At 41.4% G+C, this 25000-nt stretch overlaps 2 protein-coding genes and 1 pseudogene across 2 annotated transcripts; all 3 read left to right on the top strand.

Annotated features, from left to right (window-relative positions):
- Positions 1 to 1337: 1337 nt before the first annotated feature.
- On the top strand, positions 1338 to 2888 carry LOC119743257 (annotated as a pseudogene).
- A 9679-nt stretch (positions 2889 to 12567) lies between these two features.
- On the top strand, positions 12568 to 16414 carry LOC119743550 (isatin hydrolase-like). The gene is made up of 3 exons (XM_038219973.1): positions 12568 to 12657; positions 14227 to 14455; positions 14977 to 16414. The coding sequence occupies exons 2-3, from the start codon at positions 14247 to 14249 to the stop codon at positions 15674 to 15676; spliced, it is 909 nt and encodes a 302-aa protein (XP_038075901.1). The 5' UTR covers positions 12568 to 12657; positions 14227 to 14246; the 3' UTR covers positions 15677 to 16414.
- Positions 16415 to 19611: 3197 nt separating this feature from the next.
- On the top strand, positions 19612 to 22365 carry LOC119743594 (isatin hydrolase-like). Its single transcript, XM_038220007.1, has 2 exons — positions 19612 to 19833; positions 21632 to 22365. The coding sequence occupies exons 1-2, from the start codon at positions 19622 to 19624 to the stop codon at positions 22332 to 22334; spliced, it is 915 nt and encodes a 304-aa protein (XP_038075935.1). The 5' UTR covers positions 19612 to 19621; the 3' UTR covers positions 22335 to 22365.
- Positions 22366 to 25000: the final 2635 nt, after the last annotated feature.

Here is a 25000-nt window from a genome sequence, read left to right as displayed (position 1 = left end):
TTAGAGCTATCAAGGCGGGGTCCATCCCCCGCCACACCCTCCATAACAGTATGGGGATCAGACAATGTGCATATGCTGGGACACACTATGAACGTCCGATATATCTGTGTAATAATATCAATTCAAATTATGTGACCCGGCACGCCAGCCAATCCGGGAGCCACCTGTAGAAGTTGTGATGTAATTTCGAGCAAAAATTCGGTCAAAGCTGTTGAACGATCGATAGCTGTCATGTTTTTTTGTAATAATCTGCGCTTTTATCACATCTACTCTCCATAGAGGGCCCCCATAATGCATATTTCAGATTCTTTAATCTTAACCACCCCCCCCCCCCAAAAAAGAAGAGGAAGAAAAAACAAGCATCTTTGATCCACTGTGCATCTGGGCTAAAGTCTAATCTAGCCATTGGGACTGAGCATGACATTTATTATCTCAAAGATATACGAGTAATTGATGAGATCTATACAAGACAACCGCAGAGGGCAGCCAAAACTGCAAAGCTATATTCTAAACATTTTTGGACATTGGGTTTGGACATTTCCGGGCGGACATTCGATTGGGAAACAAAATTGTGAATCCGTGTGTCTTTCCTATTATGTTTATTTTGTGAGGACTCCCACTCTCTTTAACTTAGCCGCTCCTAGGGTCCCCGTAACCTTAACCTTGCCCTGTTGCTATAAGGTCGTCATGGATACATTGCAGTACGTCATCGCACTTGCTGCTGCTCAGAAGAAATCGACCAGCCCATTCCATTATAGCTGTCCCACGTACTATGTCTCAGTGATGGTGAATGTAACTGATGCAGGTACTGCAATTGGTCTCGTACTGACTCAGAGCAGTTCTTAAAGCGGTTGTGGAATGCCCGAAGACATTTCCGTCATTTTTCGGGTATATGTAGCCTAAGGTGTGATAAAATAAAAACGACTATTGTTTCTGTCATGAAATGAGTACAAAAGGTACTTTTGAGAGCTGTTTTTCAGGTCCAGTTTCGACCCGAACGTGCAACTGTGTAAAAGTCGTCGTTGCGGGCAGCAAACAAAACACAGTAAATCGTGACGTAATAAACAGGACTCCCGATGCACAGTAGCATAGACGAGTCCTGTTTATTACGTCACGATTTACTGTGTTTTGTTTGCTGCCCGCAACGACGACTTTTACACAGTTGCACGTTCGGGTCGAAACTGGACCTGAAAAACAGCTCTCAAAAGTACCGTTTGTACTCATTTCATGACAGAAACAATAGTCGTTTTTATTTCATCACACCTAAGGCTACATATACCCGAAAAATGACGGAAATGTCTTCGAGCATTCCACAACCTCTTTAAACTTCGAAAATCATGGCTAGTAGATTCTCCGTACTCGTCCTATTGTGTGGGTTCAACTCTGTTCTGACCCTCGAGAGGGGGGAACTTCTAGACATGTCCTACGGTTATGACGAAAACACTCTGGCCTACCCAAACGCAGGGTTCTTCAATTTTACCGTCTTAGAACGGGGTTCAACTGACGATTTTCCATGGTAAGTAACGTACTGGTCCTCATAGCATGTTCAAATGATGGCGCATGTTGCGCCCGACGCTATAGTATATGAGAGGCGTGCAGACGCGGCAACGTCGTTTAACCACGATAAGATAATTGATTAGCAAATAAAAAGGCCAATAACGGCAGCAATATAGCTTCTATTTTGATTTTAAAATAATATAGTACAATTCCAATCCCGTGCAGAATATTTCAGGGCTCATTATTACCTGCATTTGACCTTTTCAGCAGGGTTACCTATAGCTGTTTATGGGAAAGATTGGGGGTCCCCGTTGACATATTAATTGACTCATTCTTTTCATTCTTACAGGTTTGAATATAACTACATATCGTTGCGGGAACATACTGGCACCCACATCGATGCCCCGGCACACTTTGCAAAAGGCCGCATGCGCGTTGATGACATTCCCCTCGGTAGGTTGATATGCGCGGCCGTCCGAGTTGACATCTCAGAGAAAGCTAAAATAGACAGAGATTATGCAATGACAGCGCAGGATCTCCAAGACTGAGAGGAGGTCCACGGCAAGATTCCAGACGAATCTTTGCTCTTCGTCTACACTGGTTGGGGTGCGTACTACCTGGATCGACTAGCCTACCAAGGAACGACGCGTAACGACACCTTTCTGGATGAGCAAGGGGAGTCATTGGTTCACTCCCCGGGAGTTGGACCAGAAGCAGCCACGTGGTTGGTGCAAAATCGTAAGATAGTTGGTCTTGGGATTGATGGGCCGAACCTGGACTGCGGGCAGAATGAAGAGTTCATGACCCACCGGGTCTTAATGGAAGCCGACATCTACGGAATCGAGAACGTGGCCAACCTGGACCAACTGCCAAACACAGGGGCTAAGGTGTATGCACTCCCTATGAAAATTGTAGATGGAAGTGGAGCACCCGTACGCATCGTCGCAATGTTGGATGCAAATGCCTCAGGCGCAGTGATGCGTTCTACTACATTTACCCTGTGGGGTTATTTACTCGCTGGTATAAGTTTGGTTTGGATATCTATGTAAATATTCATTTCTCTTTATCATTTTGTATACAGATCAGGCTTTCAGACTGGTGTAAACATTTTTTGCTGTTAATGTTCCTTTTCTTGTGGGTCGATCGTGAAAGATCGGATGAAAAGCATGCTGAAGGATTGAAAGGATAACGGTAAAGTTATTCGGATTGTACCCTAGTTGGTAGCATTATCGCAATTATTAATTGGAATAAGTTTTACCCGAAGTCTATAGAGCTGAGTTTGGATCATGGTTTATATGGCCACTTTTTGAATATTTTACTCATGATTAAACTTACAGTAACATCTTTATCATCATCGCCATCATCGTCATCTCCGCCGTCATGGTTATCGTCACTCTGCTCACTCTGAACATTCAATCATAATTATGGCGAGTCAAAGAAACATTTATATAGCATTTAGCAAAGTCTTTAAAACAATTTAGTGCTATCGACGATGTCTGTAATGTATTAAATGATATCATGATTTAAAGATATCTCTAAAAGATTAAGAGATATCTTTTAATCATTTAGAGATATATCATTTAGAGATATCTCTAAATCGTGTTTTAATTTGCGCAGTATTGACCTATTGTTCAAATGTTGGTACCAATGGTACCAACATTTGAACAATACAATTATTTTATTGACGACTTCGATGATGACATGATATTAAAAAATATGGCAACACCATTCAATTCAAATGCGATACTTGACAGGCAACACCGGCGATTTTTTTCATGCATTTTAAGGCAACATGATTGACTTCAGCGTGCAAACAGTGGTTCAACGGAGCCGTAACCGATTTAGAGATATCTCTAAATATTTAAAGATATCTTTAAATCTTGGAATGCACGAAGTAGGTGTCTGATTATTTAACACACAATTCAGATTTAAAGATATCTTTAAAACATTTCGAGATATCTCTAAATGAATTAGAGATATCTCTAAATAATTTAAAGATTCTTTAAATCATTGACAGTAAAAGATCTTCCTTATGTCACATATTTATCAAAAATAATTCGTCTTACAAACGATTGTGAGAAATCTTTAATTATTGAGTGATATCTCTAAATATTTAGAGAAAACCTCAGTTTAAAGATTAAAAATATTCAATAAAGTCCTTTCGAATGCCCTTCTTTTGAATCATATTGTTTGCCTAAAACCAGGGTGGTTAATAAAGATACTGTGCACTATACTGTTGTTGACAGTTGTTGAAACAAGTATTCTGTGTCATTTTCTTTGTTGTTCCAAACAGTAAGAATACACAACATTTTTTTGGGGGGGAAAACAGGTTTTAGGGTCATTGTATTTAAATTGTGATATTCTTTGAACTAATTGAGCAATTTCAATATTTTTTTCATCCCAAAGTATCTTATGAAATCTGCTTTCCAGTCATTTTTATTTTTGGTGCTACATATTATTTTAAATATGAAATATAATTTTTGTGGTTTGGATTCCGCTTTTCTTGACTAACCCTGTACTATGCACGCTGGTAAAGCTTGGTCAATCATCTTCTCTTGAAATTAAAAAAAAAAATGCTTTCCATTGGGTCGACTTATGCTGTTTCTTTGTTTCTCTTGCTCGCACTTTGTTTTTGCTTTGATTATAAACAGGCTACAACAAACAGGTGTTTTTTACATACAAATAAAGTATCAAAAATCATCTATTGTCCCGGAATCAATAATGAATGACTGTTTTATTTCTGCACATAACTTTACATACCTTGTTATTTGATATGAATTTGCATGTTTCTCAAGGATTCATCTCTAGGGGACCTACATGTAGTATTTTTTCTTCATTTTAAAACTACCGATTTCAGAGAAAAGCTAAACTATGGGAAAAGCACATACTAAAGTGATTCTGTTTTATAATAAAACAAATAGCCAATAACAACCAAGTTGTTCAGTTTCAAAATGGCTTGACGAAAAGCAATTCTATTTACAATATGAGTAGTGGAGGTAGACTTCTTAGTACGGTTTGACCTTGAGCCTAGAAATATGTAAAGGTCACATAAATATGTAAATATGGAAATATGTAGATATAAATATGAATGAATGGGGTTATGAAATTCCGGGCACAGTTTGACCTAATGAATGGATGGGATGAATAGGGAATAGGTGTGGGTATAAGGAACCGGGTACAGTTTGACCAATTCTATGGGAAAGATTGCATAAGGTATGGAAAAATATATACATATTTTTATGGTACATTTGGATCTTAGCCCGAATATGAGTTTCATACGTTAGTCCCTGTGAACGAACAGCCGGTCGGATCTTTAATCCCCCAACAATAGACGGGAGAGGGCGCGTGCCAAGTCAGCGCACTAGTATTGTTACGAAGTTAATCCGATCGATACAAAAAGTAATTGGATTTCCGAACGCTCGACAGCAGAAAGCAGCGATAGATGGCAAAAATGAATGTTGCGTTGATCAGACTGAAACGAGTACGATTGTCTATTTGAAGAATTATTTTAAAGTCATTTTTATTGGGTTTATGGGTATTGTGCACGTTGCGTTTTCCAAGGTATAAACAAACACTCACCGCAGCATACTTGCAGGGTACAGCCTGTGTCGGCCATGGGGGTATATGATAAATCCACGATCCATAATCCATGCGTCTGTACGGAGACCGGTGGTCGATCACCCCTCGATGATCGCACCGATCCTGGAGCAAATAAATAACTCCGTCCGTGCGCCTATATTCCTCTTGTTAATCGATACAATACCAATGGCACTCTTCTACACTGCCACCAGAATCATCCAAGTAAAAATATATGTTTGTGCGCGGTGATCGTAGAAAAGGGAAGGTTTTGGCATCAGCCAGAGCAAATGCTAGTATACATGCACACTACTGTATACACGCCGTCCGATCAGATAGCGCTCAAGTTTTCTTAATCCGTGACGGCTAAATTATCGATTAGGCTCTATAGTCTGCAGAGGCGCGTACAATAAGGAATGGATTCAGTGGTTTAAAGCCATAACAAAACGTGCGGGTATGTGGTTTTCAAGGGAACTACGGCCTGGAAAGTGCCCGATTAAGTGTATAGGAATAACACAACCAGCATTGTGCATTTTGTAATATTTCGTACTAGAACGACCCCAAACCAAGCTATAGCCTATCCATAGTTAAAAATTCAGTCGTAACGTGGTAAAAATGGTGCCCCTTTAACGCTGTCTGTACAGGAAAGCACCGAACACTAGTTGTACCTCCGTGCCGGATTTGTTTACAAAATCGAGGATGACTGGGTTTTATCTACGACCATTTTACGGGGGTTATTTAGAGGGCGTGTCCAAGCGCTAATTTTATGACTGAGAGTAGGCTTTTCCGATTGATAAGACAACACAAACAAAGAAAAATACAACTGCAGAAAGTATATACGATATGACATTATTGCTTTATTGACGTCATTTCTCATTAAAACACTCGTGTTTTTATTTGTCTGTCCCAATGTATTTCTTCGCAATTATATCGTCATTGTAATGTTGACTAGTCTTTAATCGTCACTGTCTTCCTCGCTGACGTCTTCTTCATCTTGATGGAACAATCCGTCAAATTTCATCTGGTGTTTAGGCATAATTCTGCCGAGAGCCTTTTGTACGCTAATGCCCTTATATATTTTTTCTTCGAGATTGTCCACAATATCTTGATGAGTATCGTTATCTTTCAGATGTAGGTAGCTTGACAGAAAATCCCTGTACTTGTCAAAAAAAATTTGCTTGACTGCCCAGAGGGTCTTCCTATCGGCCTTTTCCTTGGCCTGATCTTCACCCATACCCTCGTTGATGTACTTTTCATGTTTTTCACTCCACATTTCACGAGTCGCTTCTTTGGACTCTTCCAACCAGTCTTGGAAAGTAGCATTGTCTTCTAATTCAGAACTAGACTCATCTTCATCGTCATCTTCTACCTCCGAGTCCGTTTCCGAGCCCGATTCATCCACGTCAGGATGATCAGATTGAATAACCTCAATTTCAGAATCATCGTTAACCCCATTCATTTCAGATTCATCTTCAGCATGAGCGTTTTCGGTATGTCGCCAGAGATTATATCTCCGTCCAAAGCTTTTATCACACTGGTTACAAGCATGGGGTTTGACTGCAGAAAAAGTATTCATGTTGAAGTTATAAAGGCTGATTCACGAATGACAAGAAACAGATGAATTGGTTTAATATATATTGTGCCGAGACCTGTCTGTTTGAGCTCATCCTGCTCTTTTCCCTGCTCATCCTGCTCTTTACCCTGCTCATCCTGCTCTTTACCCTGCTCATCCTGCTCTTTACCCTGCTCATCCTGCTCTTTACCCTGCTCATCCTGCTCTTTTCCCTGCTCATCCTGCTCTTTACCCTGCTCATCCTGCTCTTTACCCTGCTCATCCTGCTCTTTACCCTGCTCATCCTGCTCTTTTCCCTGCTCATCCTGCTCTTTACCCTGCTCATCCTGCTCTTTACCCTGCTCATCCTGCTCTTTTCCCTGCTCATCCTGCTCTTTACCCTGCTCATCCTGCTCTTTACCCTGCTCATCCTGCTCTTTACCCTGCTCTTCCTGCTCTTTACCCTGCTCATCCTGCTCTTTACCCTGCTCATCCTGCTCTTTACCCTGCTCATCCTGCTCTTTACCCTGCTCATCCTGCTCTTTACCCTGCTCATCCTGCTCTTTACCCTGCTCATCCTACTCTTTTCCCTGCTCATCCTACTCTATGCTGTAGAGTAGGATGAGCAGGGTAAAGAGCAGGATGAGCAGGGTAAAGAGCAGGATGAGCAGGGTAAAGAGCAGGATGAGCAGGGTAAAGAGCAGGATGAGCAGGGTAAAGAGCAGGATGAGCAGGGTAAAGAGCAGGATGAGCAGGGTAAAGAGCAGGAAGAGCAGGGTAAAGAGCAGGATGAGCAGGGTAAAGAGCAGGATGAGCAGGGTAAAGAGCAGGATGAGCAGGGAAAAGAGCAGGATGAGCAGGGTAAAGAGCAGGATGAGCAGGGTAAAGAGCAGGATGAGCAGGGAAAAGAGCAGGATGAGCAGGGTAAAGAGCAGGATGAGCAGGGTAAAGAGCAGGATGAGCAGGGTAAAGAGCAGGATGAGCAGGGAAAAGAGCAGGATGAGCAGGGTAAAGAGCAGGATGAGCAGGGTAAAGAGCAGGATGAGCAGGGTAAAGAGCAGGATGAGCAGGGTAAAGAGCAGGATGAGCAGGGAAAAGAGCAGGATGAGCTCAAACAGACAGGTCTCGGCACAATATATATTAAACCAATTCATCTGTTTCTTGTCATTCGTGAATCAGCCTTTATAACTTCAACATGAATACTTTTTCTGCAGTCAAACCCCATGCTTGTAACCAGTGTGATAAAAGCTTTGGACGGAGATATAATCTCTGGCGACATACCGAAAACGCTCATGCTGAAGATGAATCTGAAATGAATGGGGTTAACGATGATTCTGAAATTGAGGTTATTCAATCTGATCATCCTGACGTGGATGAATCGGGCTCGGAAACGGACTCGGAGGTAGAAGATGACGATGAAGATGAGTCTAGTTCTGAATTAGAAGACAATGCTACTTTCCAAGACTGGTTGGAAGAGTCCAAAGAAGCGACTCGTGAAATGTGGAGTGAAAAACATGAAAAGTACATCAACGAGGGTATGGGTGAAGATCAGGCCAAGGAAAAGGCCGATAGGAAGACCCTCTGGGCAGTCAAGCAAATCTTTTTTGACAAGTACAGGGATTTTCTGTCAAGCTACCTACATCTGAAAGATAACGATACTCATCAAGATATTGTGGACAATCTCGAAGAAAAAATATATAAGGGCATTAGCGTACAAAAGGCTCTCGGCAGAATTATGCCTAAACACCAGATGAAATTTGACGGATTGTTCCATCAAGATGAAGAAGACGTCAGCGAGGAAGACAGTGACGATTAAAGACTAGTCAACATTACAATGACGATATAATTGCGAAGAAATACATTGGGACAGACAAATAAAAACACGAGTGTTTTAATGAGAAATGACGTCAATAAAGCAATAATGTCATATCGTATATACTTTCTGCAGTTGTATTTTTCTTTGTTTGTGTTGTCTTATCAATCGGAAAAGCCTACTCTCAGTCATAAAATTAGCGCTTGGACACGCCCTCTAAATAACCCCCGTAAAATGGTCGTAGATAAAACCCAGTCATCCTCGATTTTGTAAACAAATCCGGCACGGAGGTACAACTAGTGTTCGGTGCTTTCCTGTACAGACAGCGTTAAAGGGGCACCATTTTTACCACGTTACGACTGAATTTTTAACTATGGATAGGCTATAGCTTGGTTTGGGGTCGTTCTAGTACGAAATATTACAAAATGCACAATGCTGGTTGTGTTATTCCTATACACTTAATCGGGCACTTTCCAGGCCGTAGTTCCCTTGAAAACCACATACCCGCACGTTTTGTTATGGCTTTAAACCACTGAATCCATTCCTTATTGTACGCGCCTCTGCAGACTATAGAGCCTAATCGATAATTTAGCCGTCACGGATTAAGAAAACTTGAGCGCTATCTGATCGGACGGCGTGTATACAGTAGTGTGCATGTATACTAGCATTTGCTCTGGCTGATGCCAAAACCTTCCCTTTTCTACGATCACCGCGCACAAACATATATTTTTACTTGGATGATTCTGGTGGCAGTGTAGAAGAGTGCCATTGGTATTGTATCGATTAACAAGAGGAATATAGGCGCACGGACGGAGTTATTTATTTGCTCCAGGATCGGTGCGATCATCGAGGGGTGATCGACCACCGGTCTCCGTACAGACGCATGGATTATGGATCGTGGATTTATCATATACCCCCATGGCCGACACAGGCTGTACCCTGCAAGTATGCTGCGGTGAGTGTTTGTTTATACCTTGGAAAACGCAACGTGCACAATACCCATAAACCCAATAAAAATGACTTTAAAATAATTCTTCAAATAGACAATCGTACTCGTTTCAGTCTGATCAACGCAACATTCATTTTTGCCATCTATCGCTGCTTTCTGCTGTCGAGCGTTCGGAAATCCAATTACTTTTTGTATCGATCGGATTAACTTCGTAACAATACTAGTGCGCTGACTTGGCACGCGCCCTCTCCCGTCTATTGTTGGGGGATTAAAGATCCGACCGGCTGTTCGTTCACAGGGACTAACGTATGAAACTCATATTCGGGCTAAGATCCAAATGTACCATAAAAATATGTATATATTTTTCCATACCTTATGCAATCTTTCCCATAGAATTGGTCAAACTGTACCCGGTTCCTTATACCCACACCTATTCCCTATTCATCCCATCCATTCATTAGGTCAAACTTTGCCCGGAATTTCATAACCCCATTCATTCATATTTATATCTACATATTTCCATATTTACATATTTATGTGACCTTTACATATTTCTAGGCTCAAGGTCAAACCGTACTAAGAAGTCTACCTCCACTACTAATATGAATTCTGTCTTAAGCGTTCATGCCTTTTACAATTATTGTTAATGGTGTATAATTGATATTCGGGTGGTTTTTTTAATTGCTTGTGTATGTCCGTGCTTTTGAATAAAACATTGCATCTAATTAGTTCTCGAGTTCCATGTCCTTTTGTTGCCTCCATACACCAGCGAATTAACGCAAGGGCTCAGGGCCTGTGGTTTCCTCATACATGGGCTAACCACAACTGGACAAAAATAAATTGTTGCCATGAGAGGTCAATCACCGAACTAAAAATGTCGAAACAAATCATCCGAGGGCGACTTTTGGCCCAACTAAGCCGACAGACTAAGGACTGAACGCATATTGTCTTCATATTGACCAGATTCTCTAAGACTTTGCGAGAAGAAGTAAGGTGCTGATCCTAAATTGTTTAAAGGGAACATATGTAATAGGATTTATTTACATACATTTAAAACAGCTTTCTTGCCATGTAAATATGACTTTCTACCTCCTTTGTAGCAGTAAAAGGGAGAAATTTCAACATTTTAGTTTTTATGCTCATTAAATTTTCATATTTAGTGTCTTATAGTGTCTCCATAGCTTTGTGTACAAATATATATCCAACTTTCTTAATTTTCTTGGAGTACGTTCCACTTTTTACTTGTTTATCATGTTAAACAGCTTGTTTGGACAATAGCAGTGGCCAATATTTCTCCAAAACTTTTTTGGTGGGATTTGAAGGACTAATTTTTGTACGGTTCATATGCACTTTTGACAAGGAGTACGCTTGTGACAAAAGCAAATAGCGCCTTCTTACATGTATTGATGAAAGGATTTACTTATAATTGAAAAAAACTACCATTTCTTGTCACTTCCAATGAAAACAAGTATTACGATCTTGTAGGAATTGTTGCAACACGTAGTAATGTGCATGAACAAAAGATGAGCTGAATTTCCACTGCATGTTTCCTTTAAGAAAACACGCATGCTGTGTCTTGTATATGCTTTCAATCAATAATTGCAGTTTGCGTAATTACTTGCAGTGGGCGTAAAGATATAGGCCTCGGTGCGTTCGTAAAGATATAGGTTACCGGAATCTTTCTTTAGTCACAACTGATCTGTTCTAATTTTTGATAAATTTATCATCGAACACGGTCTCATTTTTTTCACATCACCTGTGTTTAATCATTAACAATATTATTGACTGAGTAGCTTATAATTTCAGTTCAACAGTTCAACAAACACAGTTCAACGAAAAGGCATCTGTACGGTTTTTTTTGCTGCAGCCAATTGTCGTCACTAACCATGGCGCGCATGCGCCGCTTGTCAAAATATCTTTCAACTTGGTACTTGGGACTAGCTAGGGAGTTCAAAAAAGAAAACATTATAAACAAGCATAGAATAGCTCTAAATATGAGTACGAACAAAAGCGTACACGAGACCCAAAACCACTCACCTTACCTATTGCGCCACAAAGTCGCTGGACAATTTTCTTAAAACTACTATAAATTCTTCGACGTGTATACACACTGTATGCTCAAGTATGACTGTTAACTCCCGAGTGAAAGTTGCGATAACCTGCGAATTCTGCATGTACAACAGATTCGAACCAGCCAACCGATCCCATTAGCTCGGTGGTCGAGTGGTAAAACGTCTACACTAGAAAGCAGGATGTCGTGGGTTTGAGTCCAAGTCGAGCGATTGTTCCTACTTTCACTCGAGAGGTAACACACCATGACACCGTGACGTCGGTGAACGGCAAAACCTGTTACTGATTTACATCACCCCGACGCAAATTCCACCTTATGAACACTCATAATCTAATATTACATCTCTCACGTGATTTACACACGCTCGTTCAGGTTAATGACGGTACCAGGTTGCAGGGAAAAAGTGCGTGCTAGCTGATTAATAGTTCGCAGCCGAGATTCCTTATCTTGTTTGCTAAAATGACGACAATTGGTACCATCCCTGGCTGGCACTCATTTAAAATGTATATCAAAGCAAGAAGAAAACATCCAACAACAAAAAAACACTGACTAATTTTATCCGGTCATGAGCAGGGTGACCGTAAGGTCATGGCTAAATTCTGCTAATGCACTTCAAAAATCTGTCAGATTTATCAAAAATCTGCCGAATTCCCCAGAATTACTCGAAATACACTGTAAACACTTAAAATCACATGCAGATGTTGTAGAGTTGCCTTAAATAAGGTTCAAATGACATTGTAAACAATCTATAGTCACATCAAGATGTAATGAAAGTGCGTAAATTTCAGGCAAAACGCGGTTAATTTGCGCCACGACAAATTCCGGTTCCCAGTAAGCCAGCCTGTCCCATTTATGTAAGGGTTTGTTTAAAAAGATTGAAGCTTTTTTAAACAAATGGATCTTTTTTTTTATAATTTACTATGTTTTTCTGTCAAATAACCATTTTTGCAGAATTCTGCCAGAAATCTGCCAAAAAAGTCCATTCTGTCAAATTTTCTGTCAAACTCGTTTTTTAACAAAAAATCAAAGTTAGCCGAAAATCGGCTAAAACGGTCACTGTAGTCACGAGTATTGGTACAAAGGGCAGTCCTAGCAAAAAAACAAACATCCGAAGATATAAAAGACCATGCAACACATGCCGCAATTATTGTGTCTCTGGTTGTGCACAGAAGTTCGTCCAACGGGAGTGGAGACTATTGGTAAGTGTAGCTAGCTGGCCGTTATCCTAGCCGAAACCTTTGTTACGGCCGATAGGATTACATTAAATTGAACTTTCTTAACTTTTTATTGGGGTCAAAATGTTACCAAAACCAATTCAGTATTCGATGGTGGCCATTGGCCTTCACATTTTCATAACTTCTGCCCCCAAAAATCAATTGTAGTAACCTTTGTTTCCATCCGTACTCCATTATTTGTTTGATCTTGCCCCCAATTTATGCGGAGAAGTTGAGGAAAGCCAGTGCCAAAGTCATGTTCAAGCATATCTGGTGATCTCACCAAATTTTAGGAAAATCGACCGAATCATATTTCGCGAGTACGATTTGGGAGGGGTATATGATTCGCCTCCCCAAACCGCTTCTGAAAAGACCCAATGTAGTGTCAACATAATAGGCACTTGTTAAACTCATCACTTTTATGTTGGTCCTAAAGACGTGTGTATTCGCTCTGTGCTAAATGTGTGCCCATGATGACGAATACTTTTAGATTAACACTTAAAAAAAAAAAAATTCAGTGTCAGATATGCCTACAGGATGATTTCCAAAAACTGTACCTCCGATCCCGAATTGATGAAATGTTGTCGACCAAACCGACTTCCTCGTCTATACACACGCAATATGCAGGCTAATTTTCAATGTAGAGAAACCCATAACAGAAAACAGACACTACTATAGACTTTAATTGGCACCCAAGGGTGGATGGGGGGGGGAGCAAGGGGGGCCATGCCCAACCCTCCCCCTCCCCGCCCCGAAACGAACCCAATTTGTTTAAAGTGACGTCGCAAGAAAGACAGGCACTGCGTACACCATCATCTTTTCCAAAAAGATAATGGTTAAAGTGGTCAGAAATTGCCTCAGATCGCACCACAGAGCGTGTAGAATCCACAAAAAAAAAAAAAAAAACCGGACCCTGAACACCACACCGTAATTTGTTGGACCCGCTTTTGGGGGACCAACCTTTTTTTTGACCCCCAAGAAATTGTGTTCTGGATCCGCCCTTGTTGGCACTGTGACCTGTACCTACTAAAAACGAGATGCCGAGACCGTCAAGCCTTGTACTTTGGTATGAACTTTGCTATACGCGGAGTGAACTCTGCTATCCATCTTATCAGCACATCCTCAACCTTTGGCTGTCTGCGTCAGTAACAAAACAACAACCTGACATTGCTGATAATAATTCACGTTCAAGGGCTAAAAGGTCATGTCAACTTATATTTATAATAAGCGGTCGATAAATTTCGTGCGGTGACATAGATTATTGTCGCCTTTTCGTCCACCGTTTTTAAGCTCTGGCAGGAACAATTTCAATTGTCAATGCAAACTCAAATGCAATGCAGCATTTACTACTTGCGAGATGGCATGCTAAAATCGCAGCTTTTTAAGTAGTGGAGCAAGTTTTGTTCAATACAACAGAGCAATGAACATTTAAATACAATGGCAGAGCACCCTCTTTCTTTTTAAGGACATTTTTCCAGTTTGTCCTCTTAAGAAGGGTATTAAATCAAAAAATCGGCAGAATGATTTTAAAAACTTTTACATTTTATTTGACAGAGAACTGAGATCCAAATACGATGGCTACATATCTTCCGAAGCACGTCAAATGGCCACATTTTACCCTGCTAGGGTTAGTGCTTGCTGCAGGGCTGGCAACGGCACTTAAGAAGGGTGAAGTCCTGGACATGACGTACAAGTACGACAATGTCACTACCCAACGTTGGGCAGGATCTCCAGCGTTCGATTTGACAATCCTCCAGAGAGGACCAACGCCTTCCATACCTTGGTGAGATACTATCTTCTACATCTAAGGTTATACTGGACTGGACCGAGTGGCATCTTTCAGTCCAGTCTTCAACAAGAAATAACAAATCGTGGTTAATTAACACCGGTGCTCAGTTCCATCGAGCTATACTCTTCAGAAAACGTCGCTTAGCGAAATGTGCTAAGCAAATGAGAACGAGTTACTAGCAATGTAGCGTGATTATGGCCGATAGCCTGTATTTTTCCTTGTGATACTCAGTATTTTGCCCTGTTTTTGCATTGCGTCAAAGATGTAGAAATAGAATCAGTCACAAGTCAAACAATGCTCTAAATCAAAAGGAGCTCATACCTTATTTTTCCCCACGAATGGAAAGGAAAATAATAAGCAAAAACGACCTATTGTAAGTTTCAGTTTCACCTTTTTCAAAATGATGGTAAAAAGATAACAGAGGCAGTTAGTTATGGACCTGCAGTGTATTGTATGTACTTTCAGTTTTCTTGAGTTGTTAGCATTTCAAGAAAAGTTTACTTTGTTTTCAACAGGTTGGAAATGAACAAATTTTCCACTGCAGAGCACTTTGGTACACATATGGACGCCCCAGCGCACGCGGCAAAAGGCATGTGGCGAGTTGACCAAATCCCTCCCAGGAACCTCGTTGGTCCCGCTGTGAGGGTGGACGTGTCAGCCAAGGCTGCGGCGAACGCCGACTACCAACTATCACCTGCTGATCTGACCGACTGGGTGTCTGCCAACGGACCAATTCCCGACGGCGCTTTGCTCTTCGTCTATACCGGCTACGGAGCGCATTGGACCAACCGGTTCGCATATTATGGTTACGCAGGAGAGGATGACTACTTAGACGCAGATGGCAATTCATTGCTGCATTTTCCAGGGATCTCCGAGGCTGCTGCAACCTGGCTGGTGGATAACACACAAGTCAGCGGCGTTGGCATTGACTCGGCTTCTCTAGACTACGGCCCGAGTGTGGGCTTCGAGGTTCACCAGATCCTGCTTCAGGAGAACATCTTCGGCTTAGAGAATGTGGCCAACGTTGATTTATTACCAACCACAGGTGCAACGGCCTATGCACTGCCGATGAAAATTGGGGATGGGAGTGGCGGTCCTGTGCGCATCATTGCCATGCTAACTGAAAACGCCGATGGCGGCTCCAATCAGCTGAGAGTTGATTATGCAGCTCTCCTGGTGGTTGGCATTTCTATCATTATGAAGGCAATTCTGTAGTTACATTCGGCACGGACGTCGCTAGACCAATCTGAAGGTGGTGTTGGGGCGGGGGAGGATCTTGCCGACTGACTGGAAGGATGATCAAAGAATTAATGTTTTCCTAATTGCCTTGGGGGGGGGGGGAACAGCATTTGAATATGGGGCGCCTTCAGAGACGGAAGGGAGAAAGGGAAGTGCGTTATACACACGATTTTGCCGACAAGACGATTTTGCAGACAAAACGCCCCCCCCCTTCTTTAGCGAACCCCTGCTCATCAATGTTGATTTGGATTGATTTCATAATAACAATGAACTTAAATTACCAAATACTAACAATGAACTTAAATTACCAAATTTTATGTTACTTTAATGTTTATGTTGTCCTTAATAATTATGTAGAGCACAATAGGCCAGACGAAGCGCAGATGCGGGCTGGACAGCAATTAATTGTTTTCAGACGATCATTGTTTGAAGATAATGTTCTTTTTGAGATTCTGTTTTGCGACCGTTATATCTTGTGTGTCTGTAGTGTTTTCCATTATGCCATTGCTTTCGTCACTGTTTATTTTCCACCTCTGCTGCTGTTACTTATGAGAAGTTTTCACCAGACGTACAATGTTTTCTGCATACCTTGTTGAACACAAAACAAGTACAATGCTGTGTTTGTAAGTTGAATTTACATATTTACTAATAATATATTAATAATATTTTTTTCCCATTGTGTTGGCATTAGTAATAGGTGACATAATTATTAAAAAGCACATCTATAGATTTTCTTTTCAACTGCAATCATTGAAATGCGTCCTTGGCCTTGTGTTCAATTCAACTTTAATGAATTTCAAATCGTGTTTTGCCTGCTTCAAGGGTTTTCGGGCTGTTTGTATGCTCATACGAATTTGCATATTCATGAGCAAAATCAAGATGTTATTTAAGGCAGCGGACTCAGTGTTCCAGCCACTTCTGTACCACAGGCTGCCAACATAACCCTATCAGCCCCATGAGTGCCACCTGGGCTCAAAGTGGCATGTAGTCTCTTTACCAATGTGATCCTTTGTACCACAAATTCGATACTCTGTTGTTCCCAAAAGCTCCAAATGGCACACGGCAATAACACGTGCAACTGAAATGTAAATAGCGCCGCTGATTGGACGATAATTCACGCGCGCGCGGGTCAGAAAACCAGACGTGGCCGACGCTTCTGAAATTCTTGACGAAATTTTCGCGGATAGGGGTTCAGAAATATCCTGTGATGACCATTCCTCCTCATCCACATCAGAAGAAAGCGATGACGAGTTGGTGGCAACCTCATCAAAGTCTTGGGACAAACCGAACGTCAGGTAAACTAGGTTCCTTAACTTTTCAACTAGGCCCTAACTTTTTGACACGGCTCAGAGAGCCTCCAATATTTTGCATAACCACAGGCTACTCTTTTGGATGTACTTTTCAAGAGAAACACGCACAAAAGTGTGGTAACCAATGCATGAGTGATCAATCATGTCTTGGGGTTGATAGGGATAATATCCTTGGGGGGGGGGGGTGTTCCTCTCTGTTGAAAAAAAAAACAATTTTAGCGCGAGGTTGGTTATATTCTGCTTAATTAATTAATAATAATATCAGAAGCCGTTGGGTTTGCATAATTAGGGACGAAACAAATTAAAGCCAGCTCGACATGTCAAGTGCGCGGGCGCACATCAAGCGGGCATAGGCAAATTCAATTTGCCGTATAGGAAACTTCCGTCTTCTTGGCATTTCCAAAATGTCATTCTGGATCCGTCAATGCTAATATATCGAAACATGGTCATATTAAGGAAGGGAGATTTTTCAAAAAAAAGGACGCCCACTTTACCCCTTTGAAGTTTTATCATCATATATCAATTAATAAAATGTATCAATTAATAACAAAAACGGTAATAAAATTTAACAGAGAAAAATAGCAGAGTCAACCTTCAGCTTTATGAGACATGGTAATGTGAAAACATTCACACTGCATTTAGTTTCACGTTTATGACAGAGGGCGCTGTTCAACATTACCGGTCAGTTCAACTTCAAGACATCACAAGTCATGACGAGCCATCATAAGCTACGCAAATAGTCGATCAAAATGATCACATCTCCCAGTCACGCAAGAAATCGAATAGACACAAAGCAGAATTCTTTGTCACCGTTAATCCTTGTTATACTAGTCTCGTGACACGCAAACTTGTGATTTGACTATAGTGGTTTGGCTTGTGATTGAATTGTGAGGCAATGGCTAACTCTTGATCGACTCACTACAACTCATTTAACGCTTCTGTCATGCACGGGACATGACTTATTACGTAATCTATGTAGACGTTTATCCATAATTCTGTACACTAAAAGTGAAACATAAAGCAGTAAGTCCATTTTCTAGGCCATCACTATCTTTATTATTTATGCTGTGAAACAATTTAAACAGTTGGTTTTGTTGATGTTTTGTTTCAGTTTTAAAAAAAATCCAAAGTTTAAATTATAATGCTTTCCATCAAATTTTTATTTACAGTAGGCCTGTGTTCGTAATTATATAGGTTATCAAAACCCTCCTTTATTCATAACTGACAAGTTCTAAATTTGATTATTATCAACGAACACTATCCCATTTTTTTAAAAAATCTGTGTTAATCATCAACAATTGATTAAATAGCTTTTGATTTCAGAACACAGTTTTAACAACAAGGCATCTGTTTGCTGCAACCACGGATCCTGCTGCAACCAATGGCACCAATGGCGCGCATGCGCCGTTTGTCAAAAAACCTTTCAATGCCATAAATGAACTTGGTACTTGTAATTGACTAGGGAGATCAACAAAGAGAGGAAATCTATTTCAATGAAACATAATAAACAAGTAGAAAAGTTTTAAATATGGGTACAAACAAAAGCGCACACGAGACCCAAAATCATTCACCTAACCAATTGCGCCACAAACTTTCTGGAGAATTTTCTCAAAACTACTCTAGTATAAATGTCATTTCTCACACGTGATTTACATACGCTCGTTCAGGTCGACGAAAAAATGCGTGCTAGCCGATTATTATATCGCAGCCGAGATTCCTATCTTGTTTGCTGTTAAAAATGTCGACAATGGGCAAAACTTGATATCGAATGACGACAATGGTTACCACCCCTGGCTGGCACTCATTCAGCAATTATTAACAACCAACAAATATCACTGACTGAAACATTCCGTCACGAGGAATGGTACAAAGGGCATTACCGGCGGAAACCTTCGAGAAGTTTATGTAAGACCGTTCAACACATATGTGCATGCCGCAATCTTTGAGTGTACACTGAAGTTTGTCCAGCTGGAGTGGAAACTGTTGGTAAGAGTATAGCTGGCCCTAACCCCAAACCTAATTTTTTAGCTCTGGAACACTTCGGCCAATCGAGATGAAATTAAATTTATCGGGATCAAAATGATACCAAAACTAACTCACTGGGATGTTCACAATTGCCGTGACAACCGATTTTAAAAACAATAATAGGTATTCTTTATATGTATGTTTGACGTCAAAGAACATTGTTTTCTTTGCCCTACCTGTTGGGCTTTCACACCAAAACCCACGGTTACGTGATCAAATGCCAAGCGCTCTCTAATGCAATATGGCCGACATCGACTTGAACCAATCCATTCCATTTTTAAACTTCTGCCCCGCGTTTTATTAATGTTGAACGAATGTAGACAGTCATTCCGCAAACAGTATAGGGACAAACATAAACCCCTTAGTTTCACGCTTTTCTGGAGGGCAAGCAGACCGAAAACAATATGCAGTTATAACATGCATAAAAGAGCACTAAAACTGCATACACGCGTTGTCATCCTTTCTTCTGTTTCTAAAGAAACTTCCGTATGTTTCCCTCGGAAATTCACTTCAAAAATGCAAAGTCGCAAAATATGTTTTAGAAAGTTTTACATTTCATTTGACAGAGAACTGAGATCCAAATACAATGGCCACACATCTTCCGAAGCACACCACCATGTCACCACATCTGACCCTGCTAGGGTTAGTGCTTGCTGCAGGGCTAGCAACGGCACTTAAGAAGGGTGAAGTCCTGGACATGACATACAAGTACGACAATGTAACAACCCTAGGTTGGCCGGGATCTACACCGTTCGAGCTGACAATACTCCAGAGAGGACCAACGCCTTCCACGCCTTGGTAAGCCATCGTCTTCTACATCTAAGTTAATACTGGACAGGATCGAGTGGTATCTTCGTACAGTCTTCAATAAGAGAAACAAATCGTGGTTAATTAAACACCGGTGCTCAATTCCATTCCATCTACCTTAATTCTACAGAAAACGTCGCTTAGCGAAATATTGTAATAATGTGCTTAGCAAACGAGAACGCCAAATTACTAGCAATGAAGCGTGATAATATGGCTTATACCCTATATTTTGCGTTGTGAAACAACATGCGACAATTAAAGCTGTATTTATAATTACTACACCTCATAAATATTCACGATCAAATTGGAGCACGTCATTTGCCGATTCCGCCGCGTGTCCGGGAAGTGGAAATGGTGGCGACATCCCGGTGAGTATCCAGCTCACTGCCGTGCGGTATTTTCTTTGGTAGCACCAAAAATTCCCTCTGGAACCCGCCTCCTAGACATGTAGTCTGTGGCTTGTAATCTTTACCGAACCAGTCTGTTGTTGTAGTCATTGTAACTACTGAGGCACCAGACTATTTCAACCCTGGTGCCATGACACACGAAACTTTGCAGCTCAGAAACAACAATGGCGTCTACGAGTACGGGTAACGTTACTAGATTTCCGTCATTGACTGACGAAGAACGACAAGGCAGTAAGGCTACTAAAAAGGCAGTGAGGCTACTTATATTTATGAGGTGTAGTAAAACAAATACAGCATGGTTTATTTCTGGAAAATAGTTGGAATTACTGGTCCCTCGGTGTAGGTCAAGCTGACATACACCTCAGGACCAGTAATTCCCACTACTTCCCCTCAAACCACCATTTGTGTAGTCCTAAATTCACAATACACCGGCACTGCTGCGTTCTGCGTCACTACGCCCATTACGCGCGACGCGCTGATCTCCATAGGGAGCTGTTTAACTCTACTCGTGAGACTGGACATACTATAATATAGCTAGAGAGATAACCCGAAACTATACAGTAAAATTGTTGAACAAAATCGTTGGGAATTTATTATGTTTGACTTGCTTGACTTTTGGACCGAAAAGTTTTGACTTAAATATGCGCTTGGCCGGTATTAAACACTATGATTAAAACCGGTTGGAGTCTGGATGCTGATAACTACCCTCGCTTTCGGCTCGGGTAATTATCAGAATCCAGACTCCAACCGCGGTCTTAAACAGAGCGTTATTTTAAAACCGGCCAAGCACACATTTATTCCTAAGTAATCGAGTCAGTCACAAGTCAAACATAGAAATTAATTTACAACTCAACTCACGGGTTAACAATAACAACGAATTCCTCGTCACGGTTCGTTCGATTATATCATTTGCACTGCAATAATCTTTGACGTGTGTCCTTTTATGCAGCCGGAATACGCAAAATAGACTTCTCGTTCATTCATCGTAGAATTATCATAACAAAACACACCTAAAGATGGCTGCTGTATGCAATAGCTCTATAGCTTGTGACTGACAGCTTAAAACTGGATGACATGATTAAATTCTTGTTCTGGCTCTCCTAAAGCTGCGCTTTTCAAAAGAGGACAGGGCGAGGTTCTAAAAAAAAAAGATGGCAAATTTGAGGAGAATCTTAAATGACTGAATCAAAAGTAGGTCATAGCTTGTTTTTTCCCCCACGAATGGAAACAAAAACAATACATAAAAACAAACGAACCATTCCATTGTAACTTTTGATTCTTATAAATGATGCCATTTTGTGGACCTGCAGTGTAGTGTATGTACGTTCAGTTTCCTTGTGTTGTTATAGCCTTTCAAGAAAAGTTTACCTTGTTTTAAACAGGTTGGAAGGTAACAAATTTTGCACTGCAGAACACTTTGGTACACATATGGACGCCCCAGCGCACGCGGCAAAGGGCAAATGGCGAGTTGACCAAATCCCTGCCAGGAACCTCGTTGGTCCCGCTGTGAGAGTGGACGTGTCAGCCAAGGCTGCGGCAAACGCCGACTACCAGCTGTCACCAGCCGATCTGACCGACTGGGTGTCTGCCAACGGACCAATTCCCGACGGCGCTTTGCTCTTCGTCTATACCGGCTACGGAGCGCATTGGACCAACCGGCTGGCGTATTATGGTTACGCGGGAGAGGATGACTACTTAGACGCAGATGGCAATTCATTGCTGCATTTTCCAGGGATCTCCGAGGCTGCTGCAACCTGGCTGGTTAGTAACACACAAGTCAGCGGCGTTGGCATTGACTCGGCTTCTCTCGAGTCCGGCCAGAGCCAGGTGGACTTCGCGGTTCACGAGGTCCTGCTTAAGGAGAACATCTTCGGCATGGAGAATGTGGCCAACGTGGACTTGTTGCCGACCACAGGTGCAACGGCCTATGCACTGCCGATGAAAATTGGGGATGGGAGTGGCGGTCCTGTGCGCATCGTTGCTGTGCTGACGGAAAACGCCGATGGCGGCTCTAATCGGCTGAGAGTCGATTATGCAGCTCTCCTGGTGGTTGGCATTTCTATCATTATGAAGGCAATTCTGTAGTTAGATTTCACACGGGCGTCGCTAGACTGTGTGAAGGTGTGCTCTAATTGCTCTAATGCATACTCTTTGTGGACCTGTGAACAAAATAGGTCCACCGTGCAGAAAGTGTGAACATTTTGTGAACTTGCACACGGTTTCACCCTCTCTGGAAAACAGGTTTAGAGGCATTTTGGGTTTTTATCCGTCGCAAAATGAAAACGGACATCCATGGAAATCATGAAAAACATTGGAAGGTAAATAATTATGTGCGTTTGTTTATGGTGTAAATCGAGGACACACACGGTGCAACATCATCGATGAATCGAGGACAGAAACCAAATCGAGGACTCCTCGGTTGGAAAACGTGTACAAAACCAATGAGAGTTGTTGCCAAAAAAGGGAAGAGGAACAATAGAAAATCCTCGATTATACACCATAAACAAACGTGGGTGTGTGTGGGTGAGTTTGTTTCTACATTCAATAGGGGACGTTGAACAAGAGGACAATATAGGGTCCCCAATTACCGAGAGGTCCCCTATTTGGATTCGTGTACAAAACATATGGGAGGTCTTCCTAAAAAGTTAGAAGTACAAACAAAAAGGGACAATAGGGGTCCCCGATTGCAGGCAAATACGCACCTGAATTTATTCTTGGTTGCCGGGGGGGGGGGTCAGCATTTGACTTATGGGGCACTGTTAGAAACGGAAGGGACAATTGGAAGTCTATATTCATACGATTTTGCCGACAGGACAATTTTGCAGACAAAACGCTCCCCCCCCCCTTCTCTAGCGAACCCCTGCTCATCAATGTTGCATTAGATTGATTTCATACTAACAATGAACTTAACTTACCAAATGTTATGTGACTTTGACATGGTAAGGGCTGTCCTTGTATGTAAAGTATCATAGGCCAGACGAAGCGCAGACGCAGGCTGGACAGCATTTTTCCCCCCAGACGATCATTGTCAGATAATGTTCTTTTTGAGATTCTATTTTGCGACCGTTATATCTTGTGAGTCTTACTAAGTTACTAGTGTTTTCCCTAATGTCATTGCTTTCGTCACTGTTCATTTTCCACCTCTGCTGCAGTTACTTATGAGAAGTTTTTACCAGACGTACAATGTTTTCTGCACACCTTGTCAAACACAAAACAAGTACAATGCTGTGTTTGTAAGCTAAATTTGCATATTTACCGGTCTGCATATCTTTTTCCATTGTGTCGGCATTAGTAATAGGTGGCATAATCATTACAAAGTACATGCACATGTAATAGATTTTCTTTTCCACTGCAATCATTGAAATGCGTCCTTGGCCTTGTGTTCAATTCAACTTCAACTGATTTTCAAATCTTGTATTGCTTGCTTTCAGGGTTTTCGGGCCTTTCTTGTTTATATGCTCATCATACGAATTTGCATATTCATGAGCAAAATCGAGATGTTATTTAAGGCAGCGGCCTCAGTTTTACAGCCACTTCTGCACCAACTGAGGGTTTTCCATGTTTTGAGTGTTCCTCTCTGGTGAAAAAGCCATTTTTAGCGTGAGGTTGGTTATATTTTGCTTAATTAATTAATTATAATAAATAATATTGTATTAAAGTAGAGACAAAACAATTAAAGCCAGCTCGACAATTCAAGTGTACGAGTGGGGGGGGGGGGGGCTGGATGTTACAATGGAGGGGCGCCCAATTTCATCCGTGCTGAAAGGGAGACAGGTTTTTTTTTTTTAGTTCACCGGACACCCGACCTCCGTAAAATCAAATAGTGGGGAGGGGGGGGGGGGAACATCTTCCCATGGGGTGGTTTTCAAAACCGATATCATAGTCAATGTTAGACAATAGCCAGCGCAATTCGCTTTCCATGGGATGTTGAAATAAAAAGCTACTCAAAAAATACAGGGTTTGCTGAAAACTACACAAGAAAAGTGGTAAAAGGCACTTTATGTCCAACCCGCTAATTATGGAGACTCATCACGTCTGCTTTTCTCCGATTGCCAAATTTCCACTGGGGCGACTGAGGGCGCGTTTTTTTAGGGGGCGTGCCCCCCCCCCCAACACGCCCCTGTAGCTACGCCGCTGGACATGACTTTCACGTAATCTATGTAGCCTTTTGTCCATTGGCTTTTCATAATTCTGTGCACTGAGAGTGAAATATAAAGCAGTAGGCATTTGTTTCGTGGTCATCATCACTATGTTTTTTATTCACATACTGTGACATAAGCCTGATTTTTACTCTTGGTTTTGTTGATGTTTTGTTTCAGTTAAAACAAAAACCCTTTCCAAATTTAAAATTAACAAAAAGAAAACGAAAATGTCAGCATTCAATAAGACTGGCCTCAAATATATATATAGGTTCTTACATATTTCTGACGTAATAATACCTTAGTTTTAGGCCATTTAAAATGAATTTTGAGGTTTACATCACTGAGATTGAACAAAAAATCGGTCGGGAGGGGAATTTATAATTTATATTTTATAAATTCCACTTTTTCACTTCCAAAATGACTTGAGGGGACCAAAGTCGATGTTATGGTACTAAAATTGAACCTAGAAGAGGTGACACCATGTTTACGTGTCGAAGATAGGCGGTACTCACTAAAAAAGAGGAAAACTGAAGTCCTTTACATCACTACTTATGAAGGGGAAATGCCGGGCCAACACGGTCCGTATCGCACTGTAACATCGTGCGTGGA

Source organism: Patiria miniata, unplaced genomic scaffold, assembly GCF_015706575.1.
Source record: "Patiria miniata isolate m_02_andy unplaced genomic scaffold, ASM1570657v1 HiC_scaffold_6, whole genome shotgun sequence".
NCBI lineage: Eukaryota > Metazoa > Echinodermata > Asteroidea > Valvatida > Asterinidae > Patiria > Patiria miniata.
This window is presented reverse-complemented; position numbering and strand designations above follow the sequence as displayed.

Excerpts from the sequence above, each read along its gene's own strand:
- LOC119743550 (XM_038219973.1), top strand. The coding sequence starts at position 14,247 with ATGGCTACATATCTTCCGAAGCACGTCAAATGGCCACATTTTACCCTG. Across the intron at positions 14,456-14,976 it reads CCAACGCCTTCCATACCTTG|GTTGGAAATGAACAAATTTT; the intron begins GTGAGATACTAT and ends TGTTTTCAACAG.
- LOC119743594 (XM_038220007.1), top strand. The coding sequence starts at position 19,622 with ATGGCCACACATCTTCCGAAGCACACCACCATGTCACCACATCTGACC. Across the intron at positions 19,834-21,631 it reads CCAACGCCTTCCACGCCTTG|GTTGGAAGGTAACAAATTTT; the intron begins GTAAGCCATCGT and ends TGTTTTAAACAG.